The 24513-nt window shown below is 44.2% G+C and overlaps 1 protein-coding gene across 3 annotated transcripts in view; it reads left to right on the forward strand.

The window, feature by feature from the left end:
- Positions 1 to 24295, forward strand: part of TMEM132D (transmembrane protein 132D) — a 255996-nt gene extending 231701 nt beyond the window's left edge. For 2 of the 3 annotated variants that reach the window (XM_032199359.1, XM_032199362.1), the window contains 4 exons: positions 9913 to 10118; positions 11263 to 11536; positions 17064 to 17255; positions 21460 to 24295. In XM_032199359.1, the coding sequence (XP_032055250.1) occupies positions 9913 to 10118; positions 11263 to 11536; positions 17064 to 17255; positions 21460 to 22638 (1851 nt within the window). In that variant the 3' untranslated portion in view covers positions 22639 to 24295. The remainder of the gene's footprint in view (positions 1 to 9912; positions 10119 to 11262; positions 11537 to 17063; positions 17256 to 21459) is intronic. The other variant, XM_032199360.1, reaches the window with a different exon arrangement.
- Positions 24296 to 24513: the final 218 nt, after the last annotated feature.

Below are 24513 nucleotides of genomic sequence, written 5' to 3' on the forward strand. Positions count from 1 at the left end.
ATCTGTGGAGGCTGCTCTCTCCCTGGGTGGCACAGATGAAGCACATTTTTCTTGTAAGTCTTCTTACAAGGACCTTTTCCTTTTATATAGAACAAACAGCATGTGCATAAACTGTTTCTTTTAGCTTTGATCTTCCAGCCATATTTTTGTTGTTTTAGCAGCCAACTAAGAATGACACACTGTTGTCACAAGAGAGCATAAAACACATACCTGGTAAATTCATCCTAATATAGATTTGTTGTTTAATATAGTGGAAAGAAGTGTAACATCAATAAGTATTATGGTAGCCAATAGATGTATTTTTGGCCTTTTGTGAATTAAAGAAATACAGGAAAAAAAAATGCCTTCAGCTGAATTGCATGCAATTACCTTCAGAACAGAAAGAAGTTGTCAGAAATTGTAGTTTCCTAAAGAATGAGGAGAGCATAAAATATCCTGGATATGACAATTCAATGCTTTGTACACCTAGTTTTACTTTTGTGATAATTACAGACAAAATCAGAGTTGCTGACTGCAGTTTAACGCTGCTGTTTGTTCAGTTTCACAGCCTGGGCTTAAAATCCATGTGCCAGTGTGCTGCCAGGAGTGCTCCAGCCCAGCGTGCTGGGAGAGCTGGGCAGCAGTGGGACTGCTCCTTCACCTGCCCTTTTTGCATTTGGGGAGGTTCAGCATCTCATAAGCTCCTTCAGCTGCTGTGGGAGAACACATAAGCAATTTGAAATACTTTACCCTCCCTCTATGTTCTGTTAGATCTGTACTGCACGCAGCTCTGCCCATTTTCCTCTCAGCTGCTCCCAAAGGTCTCACAGAGGATACAAGAAGCCCATACAATGGGCTATTTCAGGCTGTGTGTGTCTTGATTACCTTTCTCTCCAGAGTGTTGCCTCACTGACTTGATCTGACAAATCTAGAAGACTGACCATCCCCTTTACAGCGTGGTTTTGTTTCAGTGTTCAGTCTGTCCAGTTTATCACGTTCATTGGCTCTGCTTCACTTGGAATTCAGGTATTTCTTACCCAACCAAGCAGCATGTGCACCTCCTTCCTTTTAACGAGTGTGAAGCAAACTTGTTCTATTGTCGGTACTCTTTAAGCTTTATAGGAAGGAGGGGAGAGATGGCATTTTCAGCTCGGTAACAAAGAGCCTGGGGTACCCGATGTGTTTATCATACTTTTCCTTCTTTGCTCAGATGACTGCAGAGAGTGACACAGAGCACATGTGGTTTTCAGATCAGGAGAGGAATAGGAAGATGGAACTTAATTAACATAAGCAAGAAAGTGTTGTCACATTCATTACTAACAATTGTGGCTTCTGAAATAGAAAGCATGAGGTGGTGTGTTGAGCCCAGCAGCGCTGGCTGGTCGTCAGACAGTACTTGTCTGTCTAAAGTGCTTCTACGTGACAGCACCGACATTCCTGTGTCCCACTGAGGCAGAGGAGCAGGCGCTGAAGCCGTTTCATTCTCTTGCTTATCCTGTGCTGGCAGGATCACTGGTCTCTGAATATCAAGAACAGCAGGTGGGCAGGAAGTCATCAGCTTCCTTTTCCAGCTAGAAAGCAGGAATTGCAACATAGCCAACAGCAAATGAGGGATGGCCAGAGCAGCCAAAGGAGAGGAGAACAGCAGGAGTGAATGAAGCTATTTGATTTCTCATTGCTTTGCCTGCTTGCCAGGGACATAGTTTCACCCTATGCCACATCCCGCAGAACTGTGTCATGCCTTCGGGTAGCTGTGATTGCTGTTTCCTGGTGCAGGTGGAAAAAGTGAAGGGCTGTTCTCAGAACTACAAATAATTTTTAAGCAACAGAAAGTTGTACTTGTGTAACCCTAGCACCTGGGCTCTTTCTTGTTTCTTATAAATTAAGCTTTGCAAAATCCTTGTAAAACAAGGGAAGAGCATTCCACATTTTACAAATGTATCACAGGGAGATCAAAGCCCAGATTCTTAAAGAGATTTAACCACCAAACTCCCCTGAGTTCAATGGGAGTAAAGACTTCAATATCCTTGAGAGTATGGGTCTCAATAAATTATACATACCTATCTAGTAGGTGTGTAATGAAGTTAGAAATTAATCCCAGACTTCCAGAAAGGTTGTCCTGTGCCTTTACATTCCTTCCTGCAAAAGAGAATAGCACTTTTAATTTCTCTAAAGGTACTCCAGATTCTGTGAAGTGATTGGATTTTTATTGAGCAGAGTTTCCTTGTGTTGGTTTTGTTGTGATTTGTGGCCACAGCTGATTACAGCTTATTGAATAAAATTTTACAGAATATGTTCTGTCAGAATTTGTAATTTTGTAAAACAGCTTCATGAAATTATGCTAATTTTTCTAGAATTTCATCTCTGAAAGAAAAAAAAAAAAAAAAAAAGAAAGAAAAGGATGATAGCAGGTTCCTGTTGTGTCAAAGAAATATCTTGTTTTGACATTTCCAAACTGAAATGTTTTGATTTTCCACTTTAAAATAACTTTTTTCTTGATCTTATGGTATTTTTACATAATTTTAATCATTTGAAATTGAAATGAAACTGAATTTCATGACCCAAAAATGAAACCAAATGTAGGTGTCTTGAAAAGCCCTCCTGAAATGAAGCTCACGTGCTCCAGGCAGCTCTAGCACCAGCCTTGTGGAAAGGGGACCACTCGACACCAGGAACACAGCAGCCCACATCCCTCCTGGGCACCGTGGCTCAGTGGGGACAAGGAAGAAGCTCTTGCCAGGCTGCAGATAGCCCATAGGCATGTACTGCATCATAGTGAGGATGGTGTGTGAGGGTCTCAGTAATGTGTCCATAAATGACTGCGTGTCACCAGCTCTTCTCTCACCGCGTCCTTGAAAAATATAAGTCTGTGTGAATCCACTGCATAAAGATATATCTGGCTGCTCTTAGCCCTGGAAATGGGTGCGAAGTCAACACTGGAGGGAAAAAACTACCAAGAATATATACTCCAAGTCTTGATTTAGAAAAATGAAAGGTGATTCCCCAGGAGACATTTTTAATGAGGGTATTTTAAGTTTGTTACACCAACACACTGCTAATGTTATGTCAGATCCATAGCATTCACAAAAGAAGTATTAAACTTGGACATTTGCCCAGAATTGTGAGACCTTTTAAAATGTGTTATTGCATATTTCACTCAGGTATATTTTGCTGAGGATAATATTTGCCACGAAGTTACAGAACAAACTAAAAATTTCTTAGAAATAAATTGGCATCAGAGTTCTTTTCAGCGATAACACCTATAATGTGCTCCAGGTAGATGAGTGTAGTAAAAAAAGTAAAATAAAATAAGATAAATATGAGAGACATTCTTCAGTTGCACATGTCTCTGCTAATATCTATCTGTTGTTGAACTTTCTCTGAAGCATTGTCAGCTATGTCTGCAACACGATGCTACAGAGATGCATGGCAGGAAACAAGCTCTTAGGACCCTTAGAAACTAAGGAAGATATCTGGGTAAAAAAGCAGATACAATTGTGTATCACAGCATTTTTTGGTGTCATGCTGCAATAGGAAAACCACTGCAGAAAAGTGGGCACTTGGAAGGTGTGGACCTTCAAAGGTCAGCACACCCTCTGTTCCTCTGTTTTTTCTGCATCTGTTGAGTTGAGACATGTCTCTTGGCACCTCCTCTAAAGAGACAAAATGTCTCTGCACAAAACGGGGACCAGATAAAAAGGAATGATGAGATATGAAGCCGTTTGAACACAACTTGAAATTTACCAGCTTTGAAAGGTTATTTCCAGATTTTGGTAGGTATTTCAGTTAACCACAGTCAAAATTTTAAATATTTAAAATTAAGAAGACCTTCTGCAGTGCAAATCCCCCCAAATGGGGATGGTGTTACAGTGGTGCGAGAGTTAAAACCAGGATGGAATCAACTAGTTAGAGTTCAAACCAAGTCATTCTTCTGTGGGCAGCTGTGGCGTAGCCCAGCTTGGGAAATTAACCACGTGAAAACTGCAAGTCCCTGGCTACTGGTGGGACAGGAAGAGCAGCCCTGAACTCAGTGTGATAGCTGTTTGCCATTCCTGGCTCTTTTTGGGGGAGGGAGGGAGGGAAGCTTTCTCTGCAACACAGAGGTGCTGTAATTATTTCTCAAGAGTGACTGTTCTGTGGTTGATCCTAATTCCAGCAACATCCAGAGCAGTTAACAGGTCTGCTGCTGCCACTGGATCTGTGGATGCTGATTTCTTAACCTCTGGGTCCATTCAAAATCCCAGACTAGGATAGTTCCCATCTCTAGACATACAGTAAGCTTAGGGCAGATCTAGCCCCTGTGCTGCTTCTTCATTATATTTAACTCTGCATTGCGTAATTTCAGGCTGGAGTCAGTTATCACAGTAACGAACCGCACTTCAACACCGCAGGTTAAGCGTGGGTGATTAAAGGTGACTCCGTCTCCCTTGAGTCATTCCTAAGTGACTTATAGAGCTAATAATGGCCTCATCCTTTTGTACTTTGGTACACAGCTTGTGTTCTGGAGTCTTTTATAGCTCAAATGAGCTGCTTTGCTTATTTATTTCCCTCCTCATTCATTTTTAATGGTTATAAGAGGTTCCCCATTCTTCTTCTGACAGCAATGATTTAGGCAGGACACATTAACATAACTTACGTCACTAAATATCACCATTTATGCTGGTAGACCAAGGCAAATGTGTGCAGTGCTAAATCAGAAGAGATCCCATGAGCTTGCCAAGGTGGCAGGGCTGTGCTTGAAGTGTATATTAGAAATGGAGAGTGCTTGCATGGAGGAAGGATCACTTGCAGAAAAGGGCTGAGGACAGAGTCCCAGAGTGTTTCCAAAACACAGATTCTATGTGGAAATATCAGAGACTTGCTTTCCTAATTGGCCACCCTTGAAATGGCTAAACCAGGACTGCTCTAGATACATTTTATATTCAAAGACTTATTAGCTGTGACTTTGTAAAAGTTCCAACAGAATTACTGTAGCAGAAAAGCAGTTTCCTGTAAGGATTTTACTGTTATCCCGTGGGAATTTACTAACGATAATGAGGTGGGGGAAGAATGTTACAGTTATTTCTGAGCTAACAGTAAAATACTGGGTATATCTTCTGGGAGTTGGGATGTATATTTCTCTTTTCCCTTAATTTTTTTGATTCTGCTTAGCCCAAACATCACATGGAGTATATGGGATGGAAGGAATAGCCAGCCACACAAATTCATATCTACCAGAGACCACAGACACCTGCAAAAGGGTAATGGGAAGAGCAGTGAAGTGCTTTTAGGAAAGGGATGGGATCAATGTTCACTGGAGAACTGGATGCAGGAGGCCAGCGTGCTAGGGGTGATGTGTGATTTCTGAGAGATCTTATTGCTGCTTTCCATGTTTTTCCCAGGCTGGCTGCAGTCCTTTTTCAAAGGCTTCAAAGGGCTTAGTGTTTTCTTCCACAGATAGTCTATCAAACTGTGAAATTAAGATAAATTAATCAAATCTGATTTGCTGGAAAATCAGAAAATCAGGGAAATCTGATTTTCTCAACATCCAACTTGCCAGAAGCCATGTGGATGGTACGTACATGGCACACTTACGAATATAATTCCTAATCCTGTGCTATACTGGCAATGAGGGACCTCTGACCTCTGCTGCCCTGGCACAAAGGGATTAGATGTGTGTGTGCTCAGAGGAAGCTGTCAATTCACTAAGAAAAAGAGGTAGAGCCACAGGAGCCCAGTGAAACCCAAAGCACTTTTATATCCTACCAAGTTCAAACCCAAAAAAAGCCATTCATACCCCAGATCCTTCAAGAGATAAAGATCCTCATTTATTGAGAGTGTTGGTGGAGCATCTTGTGAGTACAGCTGCCCTTAATTAATGGAAGGCAGCTCAGCGTAGTTGTGTGAAAAGCTCCCATGACACAAAGCCCTGAAAGGCTTTAGCAAGGGAGCACAGCACCAGAAGTATTTAATAGCATTATAATGTCCTTGTATTATAGTGGCCACAACACACAGAGTTGTGTACCAGCACTACATTAGCAGTAAAACAAAATCTACTCCTTCTCTCTCAAGTCCTTTTCACCTTTCCTGAAAACTGGAGTTGCCACCCCTGGGAGGTCGAAGCTGAAAGGCAGGAGGGAAGGAAAAGGACTTATGGGTAGGAGTCCCAATATTTTGGAAACAAAACACATTGCTTTTTCCCAAGTCACCCACCTTGCTCCAACCCTATTGCATTTTTTAATGTCTTTAGTAGTTTTCTGAAATCTATCTGTTTGGGGACAGACACTGGCAGCTGATCTGTCTGTTTGGGGATGGCTGGGAGTTAAAAGCTGTTTATGTGAATTAACGCTGAAGAAAGGGAGCTGCTTGACAGACCGAGGGATTGAAAGCCATTCCAGATTGAATGGAGACAAGCAGGCTCAAAAAGGCAGTAGCAGCAGAAGCTCCCCTGGGCTGCCCCCATTGACACCACTGTGGAGAAGCCTGTGGGTGTGTGGGGAGACCTGGGGGCTCCCGCAGCCTGTGTCAGCCCCGGGGACTGCCTGGAGGTTGCCAGCTGCTGAGCTGCATTTGGCGGCTCTTTGCTTATCATGTGCATATTTGTCCTGCAGAGCCTCAGCTGAGCCCCATCCAAGTTGTTTCACAAAATATTCACTCTTTTCCAACAGGCAGCTTAGAAAACTCAGTCTCAAAAGAGACAGAAGCTTGATGTTTCTTCCTTCTCTACATCTTTTTTACTCTTTCTCTTGTGCTGGAAGATGAATGGTTTGGATGTGTCTGCAATAACACAGGCATGGCTAATCCGCCTTTCTATTGATGACCCGTTTCTGAATGTCCTGGCCTGATTTATTAAAATGTACTGTATTTTGCACCATGTTTTGATGTTGCTCTGTTAGGACTGCATGCAAACTGCAGCAGAACAGTGATGCTTATTCATTCAAACAGTGAAGGGCTGGCTGGGAACTGAATGAGCTCATAGTTGTTGCTGTCTTCACTTAAAGAAAGGGAACCAGGAACAAGCGAGTATCCCAAGCCTAGTCATTTTTTCCTTGACCATCTGTTTGTTTTGCAAATCATAATCTTGAGAGCACAAGGTCATGGTATTTCTTGAATCACTCATATAGCAGGTTTTTATGGCTGGATTCTTTTCTTTAACTCTCCCTCTCTCTTTAATAACCCCTGATAAAGTTGAAACTGAAGTCTCTGCCTGCCAAGTATTCTTTCTGTTGCTATTGCTTGAGCATTAATGAATCTAAAATCTGAGAGCCTGATTCCCATCTCTTACCAGAGTAATGCAGTAGTTATCTGTATTGCCTGGGAGAGTCTCAGCCTTGTTCCAGCCCCTGTTTGCTGAACTGCTCTTCACACACACACAGGCCAACGAAAACAACAGCCAAATCCCACCTGTGCAGTGCAGGAATGCTTCAAAAGCCACTGCTCAAGCAGAGAGGCTCTACCCAGCAGGAGGATGCTTGGCAGGTTGCCTGCCCTGGTGCAAGAGGTCTGCTGAGGAGTGGGGCTGTGCTGTGCTCTGCAGAAGACACTGTGGTGGTTGGGAAGCATCCCTCAGCTGGTATTTCTGTGCTGCAAGGCACAGACATTTACCTCTTCCCTTAAATCATTAGGAAATGGTTTCAGTCCTAGGTTCAGTCACCCATGGGGACAGCCTAATGCATTAATTAGCTAAGATGCACAAATACGAGGTGTTGCTAGCTGGAAGCAGCAGTGGTGGGGAAGGCACTGGAAGCTATTACCTGGTCCCATGCCCTACCAAAGAAAATCCTTGTCTTCAGGCCATTCACTTGTAAGTGTTGCCCAGCCCGCAGTCCACAAAGGCAAGTGAAAGACCTGAGGGCAATCAGCCCTCAGGCTGACTGTTTTCCTCGGGGCCACCTTGTTTTCTGCTTTGATCTGCTGCCTCTCAGGTGGAAATCACCACTTTGAGACTTTGCCCAGTTTCTCTTCTCGCCAATATCCCAGAGAAAAGAAGGAAGGTAGAAAGCAGCAGACAGAGCTTGTTAGCACACAGGAGACTTGCCTGGTTTGAGAGCAGCATTTAAAATACAAAAAGGCAACAGGGATAAGTGCAGTGCCAGTAAGGAATAGAAGTTTTTCACTTACAACAATAAGGTAACATGGGGTGAGAAAAGGAGCAGATGTACCCGGCACTGCCTGAAGGGCTTCTGACTTCCTGCCTGTCGGATGGCCTATTAGATGTTGCAGGTGGGAAGCAGCTCTTGCCCGGGGAGTGTGACGCGTGCCTTCTGCAGGGATGCAGAGACAGTGTCTGCTCTCTTGCTCCTGCCCAGGCACACTGCTCCCAGAAGGAGAATGTGCTCATGCCTCCAGCCTTTTTTATAGACATTTTTGCAGGCTCACCTGAAACTTTTCTCAGAGTTTTGCAATGTCTTACCCTCCCCAGCTCAGCCAGGTTGGATCAGCATTATGATGATATTATTGTGCCAGTGGCTCATGCTCAGCCGGAGCTGGGACTCCCTTTTGCTCAGGTGCCTGCTGTGAGGCCCTGTCCTTATGGTACATTCCCTCATGCTTTGAGGCTTTTGTGGCAGCAACTGGTTTTGCTGTATAGCACAGTGAGACTGGATCTAGATAGGAGCTTTTAAGAACTCCTGTAAAACATGCTAATGTGAGAATATCCCTAAAAACATAATCCTGGCTGTAAATAAATTTGATGTTTTCCTGCTGAAACCAATAGCAATGATAAGATTTTGACCTAAAAACAGCCCATGCTTGCAAGGGAGACATTGCTAGTGTCATGATAACCTTTTTTTGGTACATTACCTAGGCTCAGATAAGCAAGGATGGAAATGGATTTGCTATGGAACTGTCTGAAAGGGGGTTGTTGTTTAAAGATAATAATATTAGGAATACAAATTATTCCACAAAAGCTGGTGATATTTAAATACGATTTAAATTCATTTAGCATTTAAACAGAAAAGTAGAAAATGGCATTAAATTCAGATGAGGATGAGACTATGCATCTTGGAGTCCAAAATATTAAATACATGCACAGAATGGGATAGATGGCCTTACTGGTAATGGATTGTGAAGAGTTCAGGATTTTAATAGAGCATTCCTTCAGATCATCAGCATGGTAAAGTGGTAGTTAATAAATTATTCGATGTGTACATTCACTCATATATTTTAACTAGCTGTAATGAACAGGTACTGTCAGCTCATCTAGGTGCTTGCAATAGCCACTAAATTGCTTGAATGAGATTTAGTAACTCTCAGCAACATTGATGTCCAGAGCTGCAGGTAATAAATAAAGTGACATCACGACTAGCTTGAACAGAACATTGTATAAGACCTTTGTGAGGCTTGTAGTGGAAATGAAGCTCTTCGGCCCCAGTGAACATCACTGGGCATCAGAGAACCCCTTCCCAGTGATTAGGATTAGGCTGATGTGACCAGCCCATGCTTTGGCACCAGCAGTGGGACTCCTGAAGAACCAGTTTGGGGTTGACAAGAGATCAACTGCTTCCTGCTGAATTAGATGTACAGGCAGTTACCGACCTGTTCCTCCCCACGTGCAAGTGATACTCCTTGGGCTGCTCGCAAAGTAGAAGAGGAGGATAGGACAGTCTGGCTGAGCTCTGTGGAAAAGAGGGAAATCCTCTCAGTGCCATTATACTAGGACTATCCTAGTGTGGAGTGGGAATTAAGGACAGAAAAAAGCTGTTCTTTTATCTTAGATTATAATGGAAATGTTTATAGCAGGAAAAAGCCTACCTGTTAAAATGATGCCAAATTATACAGGCTATTAAGGGTACACCAGGCATCTTTCTTGTTATTCCTAGTTGTCCTCTGAACTTGGAGCTAGTTTAAACCTATATCCTTTCTCTTCTTCCCACTCACTTACTCAGCATGTAGTGTACTTTATAATTTCTGAAGACACTCATTAATTTTTTTCTCTTTCTCCTTTTTTTTCAGGTTTCTGACAGATGTGACTATGTCTTTGTCAACGGAAAGGAAATGAAAGGCAAAGTGAATGTCATAGTTAATTTTACTTACCAGCATCTGAGTGCCCCTTTAGAAATGACAGTCTGGGTTCCTCGTCTCCCGCTGCAGATAGAGGTCTCTGACACAGAACTAAATCAGATCAAGGGATGGAGAGTCCCCATCATCTCTAATAAGAGGTAGGTTTCATTAGAGGATGTTCATTCTGGGTTGTGCACTTGCCAAAGACCTGTCAGGGCCAGTGGATCTGAACATGCTTATTTGGCCTTAATGCAATTCCGGTGTGAATTTGAAGGTGACCAGACATTTATTCAATAGGCTTCTGCACTGGACTTACGAGGGAAATGAAGCTGCAGGTTGCACAAGCCTACGTTGGAAATCAATTTCCCTTTATAGTGCTAGTGAATGAGACAAAAAGAGACAGTTGGCCATGTACAGCAGGGTCAGCCATGGGGCAGCAGAAGACACCACCAAGGAGCAGCTCTGCCAAGACCAGCCGGTCTCCAGCCTGGTTCACAGGTCCTGCCAGATAATTTTTTCATTTTAATGGCACCATTGATGCTTGCTTGTTTCATATTAGTGCTGTAGGATCCAATGACACTGATGAGAGTCCCAAAGTCATGACACTGCTAGAGTAGGGCTTTAAGGATAACTGTCTGCACCCACAAGTCAGTGGTATGTGAGGACAGGACAGAGAATGCATGTAGGCAGATCTAGACTTCGTATTAGTTGTCAGTGTTATTAAGAACCAGAAGAACAAATGGATAAAGTAGACACTTGCTATTCTCTCCTACCTATGAAGACATCATTTATTACCAGGTTTCTGTTAGTAGCAGAGCAGAGAGATGGGCATTTTGGTGGCAACATGATTTCAACCTGTATGTCATACATAAAGAGATGTGTAAGTATGTATGACAGAGATTTCCATGGCAACACCAAGATGTTTATGGGAAGATCCAGCATGAAAAAAGTGCAGGTGTCCTGAAAGTAAGGACTTAACATTGGGAATCATGTGAGAGAGCTTTGTGGAGGACAAGGTAGCAGTGAAGCTAGCAAGCCAGTTGGTGATTTTAGCAGCTGTTTTGGAGACCCAGGTAGCCTGAAGGCCTCAGTTACAAGCAAGTGAAATGAGGTTAAAGTGGGGTTAAAATTACCTGAGTGATTTCAGAAATGCACTGACAGAAACGGCAACAGAACAATCGAAGGGGCAACAGATCTTTTTTCCACCATCCAGGCTGCAGACTTCTGCCAGCAATAGCTCTTCTGTTGCAAACTCTCCTAGCACCAATTTCTGTTAATTTTTGACTTTTGGTGTTCTACCAGACCAGCCAGGGACAGTGATGATGAAGAAGAGGATGAACGGAAGGGAAGAGGATGCACCCTTCAGTACCAACATGCGATGGTACGAGTGCTCACGCAGTTTGTAGCTGAAGCCTCGGACCCCGGGGGCCAGCTGAGCTACTTACTGGGTTCTGACTGGCAGATTGACATCACTGACCTGGTGAGTGACTTCATGCAGGTGGAGGAGCCAAGAATTGCTAAGCTACAGGACGGACAGGTTTTGATTGGACAGGAGCTTGGAATGACGACAATTCAGGTAGGAAAATGTCATTAATCACTCCCTTTCCACCATTAACCCACAACTTCAGGAACCAAGGTATTGATCAGGTGTATAGCAGCTTCTTGCATTAGCAACAGAAGTTGGAGCCACAAATTTCTCAATGGAGCACAAAGAAAAAGATTATTCCAGTGACACCACAAAGTAGAAAACAAGTTAACAAGCACAAGTAAAAAAAAAAAAAAAAAAAAAAGTACTCATCATTCCAAATTGTTAAACCAGGAAATAACAAATAACAACCACAATTGTCAACAACACAATTTGTCAGGTTTGGAGAAATGGAATTAGAGATTATGACTTTCTGCAAAATCTCTAGATTTTTTAAATGACTTTCCAAAGCTCTGAGATTTATAATGATTCCACAAGTGCACATAAACCTTTGGGAAGAAAGATCCAAGGCAAAAAGGCTGAGTGCAAGTTATATTTAAGGAATACCTCTTATAAAGTGCTTTAAAAATGCTCTGTACCATATATCATAGAATCATAGAATCATAGAATATCCTGAGTTGGAAGGGACCCTTAAGGATCATCAAGTCCAACTCTTGACACCGCACAGGTCTACCCAAAAGTTCAGACCATGTGCCTAAGTTCACAGTCCAATCTCTTCTTAAATTCAGACAGGCTCGGTGCAGTGACCACTTCCCTGGGGAGCCTGTTCCAGTGTGCAACCACCCTCTCTGTGAAGAACCCCCTCCTGACGTCCAGCCTAAATTTCCCCTGCCTCAGCTTAACCCCGTTCCCGCGGGTCCTGTCACTAGTGTTAATGGAGAAAAGGTCTCCTGCCTCTCGACACCCCCTTACGAGGAAGTTGTAGACTGTGATGAGGTCTCCCCTCAGCCTCCTCTTCTCCAGGCTGAACAGGCCCAGTGACCTCAGCCGTTCCTCGTACGTCTTCCCCTCCAGGCCTTTCACCATCTTCGTAGCCCTCCTCTGGACACTTTCCAACAGTTTCATGTCCTTTTTATACTGTGGTGCCCAGAACTGCACACAGTACTCGAGGTGAGGCCGCACCAGCGCAGAGTAGAGCGGGACAATCACCTCCCTTGACCTACTAGCGATGCCGTGCTTGATGCACCCCAGGACACGATTGGCCCTCCTGGCTGCCAGGGCACATTGCTGGCTCATATTCAACTTGCTGTCTACCACGACCCCCAGATCCCTCTCTTCTAGGCTGCTCTCCAGCGTCTCATCGCCCAGTCTGTACATGCAGCCAGGGTTTCCCCGTCCCAGGTGCAGGACCCGGCACTTGCTCTTATTGAACTTCATGCGGTTGGTGATCGCCCAGCTCTCCAACCTGTCCAGATCCCTCTGTAAGGCCTTTACACCCTCATTTGAGTCCACAACTCCTCCAAGTTTGGTGTCATCAGCAAACTTGCTCAAAATACCTTCTATTCCTACATCCAGATCGTTTATAAAAATATTGAAAAGTACCGGCCCTAAAATGGAGCCTTGAGGGACCCCACTGGTGACCGCCCGCCAGCCTGACGCAGCCCCATTTACCATAACCCTTTGGGCCCTGCCCGTTAGCCAATTGCTCACCCATCGTATGATGTTTTTATTTAGCTGTATGGTGGACATTTTGTCCAGTAGGATCCTATGGGAAACCGTGTCAAAAGCCTTGCTGAAGTCCAAAAAAATCACATCAGCTGGTTTCCCTTGGTCCACCATACGGGTGATCTTATCATAAAAGGAACTCAGGTTAGTTAGGCAGGACCTACCCTTCACAAACCCATGCTGGCTGGGACCAATGACTGCTTTGTCCCCCAGGTGCGCCTCAATAAGTCCGAGAACCAACTTCTCCATGATTTTACCAGGCACTGACGTGAGACTGACAGGCCTGTAATTGCTAGGGTCTTCTTTCTGACCCTTCTTGAAAATCGGCACAACATTTGCCAGCTTCCAGTCTACCGGGACCTCTCCAAATTCCCAGGATCGTTGAAAAATAATTGAAAGAGGTTCCGCGATGACATCTGCCAGCTCTTTCAGCACCCGGGGATGAATCCCATCCGGACCCATGGACTTGTAGGGATCCAGGTGGAGTAGCAAATCCCGCACACGTTCAGGGTCAATTGGGAGTTTGTCATCCCCACCGTCCTGGCCCTCCAGCTCAGGGCACCCTGGGTCCCGAAGCCCATCATCGGCATTGAAGACAGAGGCAAAGAAGGCGTTAAGCGTCTCTGCTTTGCCTACGTCATTGTCTGTGAGGAGACCTTCCCTATCAAGGAGGGGCCCTATGTATTCTTTAGTTCTCCTTTTTCCATTTACATATCTAAAAAAACCCTTTTTATTTTCTCTCACAGACACAGCCAGCTTCAACTCTAGGTGTGCTTTGGCCACTCGAACTTTCTCCCTACAAACACGAACAGCATCCCTGTATTCTTTCCATGACGCCTGGCCCTCCTTCCAGTAGCGAAACACTCTCTGTTTCCGCTTAATCTCCATTAGAACATTCCTGGTCAGCCACGCCAGCCTCCTGCCCCGCCTGCCTGACTTGCGATATTTTGGAATTGCCTTATCTTGTGCTTCTAGGAGGCATCGCTTAAAGAGTGACCAGCACTGGTGGACATCGAGGCCTTCAAGAGCAGTTTCCCAGGGGACCTTGCTGACTAGTTCCCTGAGCAGCCTGAAGTCCGCTTTCCCCATATCTAGGGATGAGGTTTTGGTGGCACTTTTCCTTCTGTCACCGTAAATTTTGAACTCAACCACTTCATGGTCGCTATGACCAAGGCGGCCACCAATCACCACATCTCCCACCAGACCCTCTCTGTTTTCTAGCAACAGGTCTAGGAGGGCACCTTTCCTAGTTGGCTCCGTTAGCACCTGCACCAAGAAGTTATCATCTAGGTGCTTCATGAACCTCCTGGACTTGCTCGTGTCAGCCGTGTGGCACTCCCAGTTAACGTCCGGCAAGTTGAAGTCCCCCATAAGGACAAGGGGACTTAATCTCGAGGCCTCTCTTAGTTCTGTAAAGAATAATTTATCGGCGCTATCGTCCTGGCCAGGCGGTCTGTAATAGACTCCCACAACGACATCCCCTTTATTCGTTCGTCCCTTGATCCTTACCCAGAGGCTCTCAACTTTGCCATCGCTGACCTGAAGTTCCACACAGTCCAGCCCCTGCTTCACATACATCGCCACCCCACCACCTCGCCTACCCTGCCTGTCCCTCCTGAAGAGCCTGTAACCATCTATCGCAACACCCCAGTCACAGGACTCATCCCACCAGGTTTCGCTTATGCCGATGATGTCGTAGTTGCGGGACTGGGCCAGGACTTCTAGCTCATCCATTTTATTCCTCATACTGCGTGCGTTTGTGTAAAAGCATTTCAAGTGCATCTCCTTACACTCAGCACCTTGTGGATCTGACCAAAGGACCTCACTGGCACACAGCCCCTCTGATTCTAGCGTACCATCCCTTAGGTCTTCACCGGCGCGCCTGGTTTTAGCCCCTTCCCCCTTCAACTCTAGTTTAAAGCCCTATCTATCAGCCCTGCCAACTCCTGACCAAAGATCCTTACCCCTCTCCGAGAGAGGCGCATCCCATCCGGTGCCATCAGGCCCGGTGTAGCGTAGACCTTCCCATGATCAAAGAAACCGAAATTCTGCCGGTCACACCAGTCTCGAAGTCACGAGTTTATGTGAACAGTACGTCTTTCAGCTTCGATCCCCCCTATCGGAAGGACAGAGGCAAACACCACCTGCGCCCCTGATCCTCTAAGTAGTCGCCCCAAATCCTTAAAGTCTCTTTTGATCGCCTGCGGACTTCTTGTTGCTACTTCATCGCTACCAGCCTGAAAGACCAGTAGCGGGTAGTAGTCAGTGGGCCGTACCAGGCGCTTGACTTTCTTGGCAAAGTCTCTCACCCGAGCCCCAGGGAGGCAACAGACTTCTCTGCGGGTTGGGTCCAGTCGGCATATCGGTCCCTCTGTCCCTTTCAGGAGGGAGCCCCCCATAACAATAGCCCTTCTTTCTTTTTTGAAGGATGATGTGGCAATGCGATGTGTAGGTCGCATTGTCTTAGGCGCCCCCTCCAACTGGGACGGGTGTTTGTCTACTTTGTCATTTAGATTGTCTTGCTCTAGTCCTTCATATCGATTATTTAAGGGTAGATGAGAAGGTGAGGTGGGCAGAGAGAGGGCTTGCCTACCACCCCGAATAGGCACCTGCCTCCATTCCCCCCCTTGATCTAGGTCTCCTCCCGCTGCCTGGCCGGAGGAGGGAACCTCCGTCTTCTGCGTAACAGGAGACGCCTGTGCCGTGGCAGTCTCGTGAGCCTGCCTCAGAGAGGGTAGAGCGCACCTCCACCAGTCAATTTCCCTCTCTGATTCCCTGATGCTCCTGAGCCTGTTCTCCTCCCGGAGCTCCGCTACCTGGCTGAGCAGTTCTTCAACCTGGGCACACCTCCCACAGGCATACCCACCACTGCTGTCGGAAACCGACAGAAGGCTGGGGCACACTCTGCAGCCCAGGACCTGGACGGCTGCGTGTTTCCCCGAGCCCTCCGTCTGAGTAGCCACACTGGCGACCGTGGCTGGAGATGCCGCACGAGATGCGGAGGCCACGGTTTTCTGCCTGGTCGATACCATGGTCAGGTTCTACGCAAGCAGGTTACAAGCACCGAAGGGAGAGGCAGCTGCAAAAGAGCGACGATGAGCCCCCCGCTCGCCCTGCCCGCGCAAACTGCCACGCCCTGTTTGCCCATCCTGGTCGCCGCGCTCCTGGTCGCTCGCGCTCCCTAGGGGCAACTTTTAAACAGCCTGGGAGGGGGCGCTGCTGGCTCAGCCCTCGCCTCGTCAGCCTCCCTCGCGAGGACAGCCGGGTCCCGGCGGCTCCCCCGAGTGGCCTCGATGCCGGACAAAAAGCCCTGCCCGCCTCGGTCCCCTGCTCCGCTGCAGAACACGTCTGCCCCGGAGCCGATCGCCTCAGCAAAAAAATGGATCATTAAATTCAACTTGCTTGCTAATGAACATCTTTGGGCGTCATGTTTCAGTGCACTGACCTCCATGCATATTTTTTAACAAAACAAGCTTTTTTTGTCAATTCTGTATACAGTACCGTGAGTGTTTATTGTAGCAGTATGTTTGTGTTAGCCTTTCTTTCAACGGGAGAGGTAATACTGCTATTTATTCTAAGAATTATGTATAAATGTATAGATTGCATTATATACATACTACCTAAAAACATGGTCATTAACAACATAATTCCATTTCACATGAAGATTGCATTTAAAATATTTAATGCATCTGAAACAGGTGTGGCTATCATTGCAGATGTGAGCAGCATAGCTGATTACAATTACATTGGTAAAAGACGTTATGAACATCCTATTGATGCAGAATACATAAAATGAGACTAGCTGTTTCTTAATTATATTTTAATAGTGTCTGTTAAGAGTAATTCTGCCCATTAAATATCACTTGTCTATATAATAGTATCTTTGTGTAGCCATTTTGCTTGGTGCTATGTGAAATAGCTGCAGCTAACTTTAATTATTTTTTCTTTTCAGATATTGTCCCCCCTTTCAGATGCTATCTTAGCTGAGAAGACAGTGACAGTCCTGGATGAGAAGGTGACAATAACTGATCTGGGAGTGCAGCTGGTAACTGGATTATCACTTTCTCTGCAGCTGAGTCCTGGAAGCAATAAGGCCATCTTTGCTACAGCAGTAGCACAAGAGCTGCTCCAATCTCCGAAGCAGGTACTGTTACAGAATCACAGAATTTCTAGGTTGGAAGAGACCTCAAGATCATCGAGTCCAACCTCTGACCTAACAGTAACAGTCCCCACTAAACCATATCCCTAAGCTCTACATCTAAATGTCTTTTAAAGACTTCCAGGGATGGTGACTCCACCACTTCCCTGGGCAGCCTGTTCCAATGCCTAACAACCCTTTCAGTAAAGTTTTTCCTAAGATCCAACCCAAAACTCCCCTGGCGCAACTTAAGCCCATTCCCCCTCGTCCTGTCACCACGCACGTGGGAGAACAGACCAACCCCCACCTCACTACAGCCTCCTTTAAGGTACCTATAGAGAGCGATAAGGTCGCCCCTGAGCCTCCTCTTCTCCAGGCTGAACAAGCCCAGCTCCCTCAGCCGCTCCTCACAGGACTTGTTCTCCAGACCCCTCACCAGCTTTGTCGCCCTTCTCTGGACTCGCTCAAGCACCTCGATGTCCTTCTTGTAGCAAGGGGCCCAAAACTGAACACAGTACTCGAGGTGCGGCCTCACCAGAGCTGAGTACAGGGGGACGATCACCTCCCTAGCCCTGCTGGCCACAGTGTTTCTTATGCAAGCCAGGATGCTGTTGGCCTTCTTGGCCACCTGAGCACACTGCTGGCTCATATTCAGCCGACTACCAACCATCACTCCCAGGTCCTTCTCTGCCTGGCAGCTTTCCAACCACTCATCCCCCAGCCTATAGCTCTGCTTGGGGTTATTGCACCCCAGGTGCAGGACCCAGCACTTGGCCTTGTTGAACTTCATACAGTTGACCTCAGCCCATCGGTGCAGCCTATCCAGATCCTCCTGCAGAGCCTTCCTACCCTCAAGCACATCGACACACACACCTAACTTGGTGTCATCTGCGAACTTACTGAGGGTACACTCAATGCCCTCATCCAGATCATCGATGAAGATATTAAAGAAGATAATTGATGAAGATATTAAAAATAATATTTATTATATTTATTATATTATTAATATAATATATTAAAAATAATATTTATTAAAAAACATATTAAATATGTTGCTCACATATACCACATTGTGGAAGGACACTGCTCTAATTCACTACATCCAATCTTACAAGCTGATGGGATCAAGCAGATTTTTATTACTAATAGGCTAATAAAACATTTTCTTTATGGGCACTCTTGTCTGAAGGCCACCAGGTGCCTTCACATAGAGAAACAAAGATCTCACAAAAATAGTGCAATGTCTAAGCTACATGAGTCAACAAATAAGCATGCCCCATCTGTCTTGGTTGCATCCCTCAAATAACACATGCAACTCAGTGAAGTGTCATAAATAAGCAGCACACATACATCCCTTTCTGTCCCATCCAGCACTAACTAGATCAGAGCAGATACTGCCAGCTACATTTCTGAGTTCAGCCTCCTAATACAGGCAACTAAATCAATTTTTTAAGTCCATCTTTAAATGAGAAGGTATTTTGCATACTGCCAAATGCTTCGTCCTCTTTTACTTCCCATAACCATGTTAAATGGCTGAGGAACATCCCTTTCATTCTAGAATACATTCTTTCTAGAATTCATTCTTTCATCCCTTTCATTACTAGAATATGAATCAGCACTGACTCGTTTCCTGATACATGATTTCATAAATCTTTTTTTTTTTTTTTTCCTGTTTTTCTTAGTCCCTATATTAGGGATCACTATTATATGATGTTTCGTTTCTCTTCAGTCAGACCTTTCAGACCTTCCCAGGTTCTCCTGGCACGATAAATCTTAACATGTGCCCGAAGGAAATGTGAGTTTTCTCTCCACTGCCCATTAGCTTTGTTCCTGCCTTTGCCACGAGGTTGCTCCATGTGCAATATCAGATGTCCTCTTTTATGTCTTCTGGTTCTAAGAATGGTTCAGCCAAACTTTGCATTGCTCAAGCTCTCACAGATCTAAATCCTCATGCTGACCCATCCATGTGCTGGCACAGTCGCTGTGTACAGTTACTGAGGGCTTTTGGACTTTGCCACATCTCCATCAGTTCCTGTTTGATATTTGTCCTTGTGCTTCTACATTTCAAATTTAAACTTTTTTTTCTAACCCAAATCCATCACTCTGGGTCTTATGTCAAGGATGCACTGGGCTCTTAACTCTTAAGCATGTTCTGAGCTTTAAAAGTAAATGAGTGCAGCACACACATTTGAAATCTGGCCAACTGTTGAGATGCATTAATTCATCATAAGGTCTTATCCTTGGGATGCAAGATGAGAAATAATGCAGTACTTCCATCTTTATAGGGTGATAAAAATCAGGCTCCCATAGTCTTTCAGGAGTTATGAAATCAATGCCAGGCATCTAGAAATAAGGTCAGTAAGCTAATCCATTGCTGACTTGGGGAATTAAACAAAGTACCTTGAAAGCAGCCCCAAAGCTGTGTTCGATGGCATTTAGTCCCAGTATACTTCCCAGCTATGACATTTCTGTTCCCAGAAATGGAGTCTGGATGAGTGCCTCTCTAGATAGAGGGGTATCAGAACAACATCAGATCAGTATTAAACCAGCAAGGAAAGTATGCACACGCCTCTCTTCAAGGCCTGACTCCATTTTGAAAGGCATCTGATTCCTTCCGTTGTTTAGTACATGATTTACAGAGCACAGTCCCTATAAGCAGAGCAATGCAAAATTATTAAATGATTATGCAGGTTTAAGCAACACAGTGGGAAGATGAGAGCCGATTATATAAATTCTATGCAGCCTTCAAGAAACATCCAAAGATTAATAAACACAAAGCTGGGATTTATGACAGTGTCAGCAAGTCTTAGGGCTCAGTCCTGAAACAGAGATAGAAGCAAATCTCCCATTGAAGCACAGGGAGCTTTACAACTGTAAGGATTTCAGAATCAGGCCAGTAGATTATGCACAACACAATCCCAAAAGACTGGAGGCCTATCTTCTGTGATTTGAACAGGTAAATGACTATGTGCTGAAATTATTTGAAAGATAATGATAAATATTTATTCTCTGTGTGTACATTTTGTTATGATGTAAGTACCGTCTGTTTGAAAAAACTGTTTATTTAAAGAAACAAGACTCTTGTAACCATGCTTTCAACAAGTAGGATTATAAGTTTATTGGTTGGGTGGTTGTCTGCCAGGATCCTCCTCAGAGCAAGGTGGGCCTGGCTCCCGCTGGGCAAGAGTGTACATCCTTTTAGACACAGGAGAATCCATTCATCAAGCCAGGAGTCTTTCTGGGGTGGATTCTGCAGTATTTAATCAGGTGTAAGTAGTGAACTGAAACAGAGCAAGTCAGACAGTCAGAAGCAGGAATTGGAGTCCCATGGAGCTATCTGAATTTCGCTTGTAAATGATTTGTGTGTGCCAAGAGTTTTTCAGGTAGCACGGCAAGTTTTGATAGCTGCTTGAGAGTCCTTAGAGGACCTTATATTCAGAAGCAGCTGAGCACATGTTTTCTGAAATATAAGAATTCTTTAAAATGTCTTAGTTAAAAAACAAAAATCAAGGTTCACAAAAACCCTACACATTGCACATGAAAATAAAGAACCGGTACTCAAGTCTGTCCCATTTACATTCAGTAAACCTCCTTGCACTCTGAAGTATACAATTTGTACTGCTGTGACACAAGATTAAATTTCATTATTGTCTTGCTTTTAATTGCTAACAAGCGTGAAAATTATCCTGGCCATTTCCTCAAAAAGCAACTGATCTGTCTCCTCTGCTTGCATAAAACACTTCATTTGAGAGACAAAAATCAAAGACTTAAGGTACGGAGCCATGTATGGGTCTATTTGCTATATTAGGTGTTTTTTAACATGTGTTGTGTGTAACAAGAGGAGACTTTGTATTTTAAGCAGTTTAGAAATAAATTTAATATATTTTTTTTCATTTAAATATACAGCAGTAAATGATTTCAGTAGCTGGTAATGCCTTCTGACATGTAATTTATTATGATGCTGAAGTAGATTCTGTGAAGCCCAGGGAATACAGCTCCTTTAAGCACCTTTGGGGAAACAAATCTTATTATCAACGAGTGTTTTAAACAAGTATTTCTTTTAGCATTAATTTTCTTACTCTCCCTTTTATTTCTTTTCTGGTTATAAACGGTATGCGGATCTTGTGAGGAGGAGGAAATAGACTGGGACAGAACAAATTTCCCTAAGCATTTATTCTGAATGTGTGTATATCTGTTTTATACAAAATAGGAAGCAGCCATCAGCTGCTGGATTCAGTTCAGTGATGGATCTGTCATGCCCCTGGATATTTATGACTCCAAAGACTTCTCTTTGTCAGCTACATCTCTGGATGAGAAGGTGGTCTCCATTCACCATGATCCCAAATTCAAGTGGCCCGTGATTGCAGCTGAGACAGAAGGCCAGGGGACACTGGTGAAGGTGGAGATGGTGATCAGTGAATCATGCCAGAAATCCAAAAGGAAGAGTGTCCTGGCTGTTGGAAGCGGCAGCATTAAAGTAAAGTTTGGGCAGAGTGATGCCAACCCTAACATCAGCGATAGTAAACACAGGGGAAGTGGTGTCAACATAGAAAATCATGCCAGTGACCGGCATCAGAAAACTACTTTGCAGGAGAGAGCTGGGCCAGACAGCCAGTATGACAGCTCCTCGATGGGCCAAGAGCAAAGCAAAGGGACCACCACTCAAAAATCTATTTTAAGTAAAAAAGAAGACAGAGAAAGCCTCCTGGATGATGACAGTCATTTGCAGAACATCCCCATAGATTTCACAAGCTTCCCTGCACAGGTGGATCTGCCAAGAAGCAATGGAGACTTGGAAGAGAATGACCTTGTGCAGACCCCCAGGGGACTCAGTGATCTGGAGATAGGAATGTATGCTCTGCTGGGAGTCTTTTGCCTGGCAATTCTGGTCTTCCTTATCAATTGTGTCACTTTTGCTTTGAAGTACAGAAACAAGCAAGTTCCCTTTGACGAACAAGAAGGCATGAGCCATTCTCATGACTGGGTTGGGCTGAGCAACAGGACAGAACTTCTAGAGAATCACATAAATTTCTCATCTCAACAAGATGAACGTATTACAGCCATTGACAGAGGAGACTATGAAGAGAGCAAATATCTCCTCAACACAAATGCTCCCCAAAATATTAATGGACAAGCTTTTATGTCTACTGAGTCCACATTCACTGAAGGGAAAGAACAGAAAAGTGAACCATCTACTTCTCCTACCTCTAAGAGGAAACGGGTTAAATTCACCACCTTTACCACCATCTCCTCTGATGATGGATGCCCAACTGTCAACTCAATCTTGATGAGCAGTGAAGATGACATTAAATGGGTTTGCCAGGATATGGACCTGGGGGAGTGCAAAGAACTTAAAAAGTATATGGAAAGATTACATGAAAATTTGTAATGAGACACAAGACTTCTTTTGTTTGGTTGGTTTGTTTGTTTGTTTTTCACTCACCTTCTGCCTTTAATTTTGGGTAGTGGGGCAAAACATTGTACTGATAACAAGAATCAGCTGGTGGATAATAACTCCATGGAGCCCCCAAAAGGCACCCAAAAGCAGCTGGGAGATCGGAGATCCTGGACAGCTCTTAAAATTCAAGTCTTGTCTGTGCTCAGAGATGGAAGTAAGAGATATGTGAGATTTTTTGATGCATGGTAACGTGACAAAAAAACTAGCAAAATAATATGGTCTCATTCTCTGAGCTTTCCCAGGAAATCAATAAATATAAGAAACTCCAGTGCAGTTTGGATATTACAAAGATTGCACAGCTCTACTGTTCAATATTCTAAGCTTTGGTTAAAAGCAAAAAATTGGTCTCAGAATAAATAGATCAACAAAGACAGCATGTCATTCAAGACACATGCAGAGAATATCCATCCAAGAACATTAATTTAAAGCTGACACAAGCCAACAGTGTGAGCAAAGCAGCTCCCAGAGCTGCAAAGTCATGAGTTTCCAAAGAATGTGGAGGGGAAAATGGAGTAACTGGGCTGTTTACCAACCAGCATGTTTGCCTCCCAAGCACTGAGAATGGATACACATATACAGCTAAAACTGAAACTGTCTTTTTAAGTAGATGCCAAGGTAACAAACTTTGCTAGCCAATTTTCAGTATTTCTTAATTTGTAAGATAGGAGAAGATATAACCTACACTCAGAATACCACTCATACAAAGGAAGGTCTGTTTTGGAAAGTTTGAGAGAACAAGCTATTTTTAAAAGCCCACTTTCTTTGGTTGTCCTGTTTCAAATTTATATTCTCAGCCATTTCCCAGGAGTGCACCCTGTCTGTTGTTCTGAGGGCACTTGCTAGCTTCAGTCAACTTTGGGAGCACAGTGGCTTCTCCTTTCCCTTCCATGCACACTTGCTTCTCCATGGCGTGCTCTCATCCAGCATGGACACTTAGTACAAAGCCAGTACTTGCTTTACATGCTGCCATTTACCAAAGTTGGCCACTCTCTAGAGTAAGTGTAACTTGTGCTGAACTCAGACACAAACAGCAACTGCCTCTTTGTTCTCCCCCTTCCCGGGAGAGGTCAGGTTGTTCAGTTCCTCCTGCTCATGCTTCTTTAGGCCCCTGCTCAGCATGTTTAGAGGGCACCCAAAGGTCACAGAGGAGTGCTGCGCATCCAACTCTGTTGAAATCTGAACAGCTAAACTCAATAGGTAACATTTGTTTCTCCCAGAAGTGATGGTTATCTTTTGTTTTCCTCTGATAAGGATGTACATATGGTAGGATTTCAGTCATTTCCCTTTGAGTCTGATACACCCTCCAGCCCTAAAAGCATGACATTTTTTGTGCGGTCCAAAAGCAGTCTCTGGTGACCAGTGGCAAAGTGCCAAGGCGTTAACTAAATTCCAGCTTATATTTCAAGTTATCCTTTATTTTCCAGAGTGATTCCTTGCCCCCCTTTTATTATTAAGTCTCTTTCTGTCATTGAATCTAGGTTGCTCTGTTTAATGCACACCCACCCTCCCACAACCACTTAGATTGAATCCCTCTATATTTAGAATGTACTGTAGATTGTAAGAATGTAATATATATATTTATAAACATGCCAACTGTGAATAAAATTTGCATTTTAGTGGCTTCATTTTTTTTCCTACTCTGAACGCCTCTCTCCTTTCACTGTCAGAACATTTACCCTAAAAGAGACTGGCAGCAATATGGAGACTTGTCCTTTGATGAAATTGTGAATTATGGATCTTGGCACAATCTAGTTACAAAGTTTTATGTTTTACATTCTGCAATGTTGGAGGAAAAAGATATAACAT

The sequence above is a fragment of the Aythya fuligula genome, chromosome 17, assembly GCF_009819795.1.
Source record: "Aythya fuligula isolate bAytFul2 chromosome 17, bAytFul2.pri, whole genome shotgun sequence".
Taxonomy (NCBI): Eukaryota; Metazoa; Chordata; class Aves; order Anseriformes; family Anatidae; genus Aythya; species Aythya fuligula.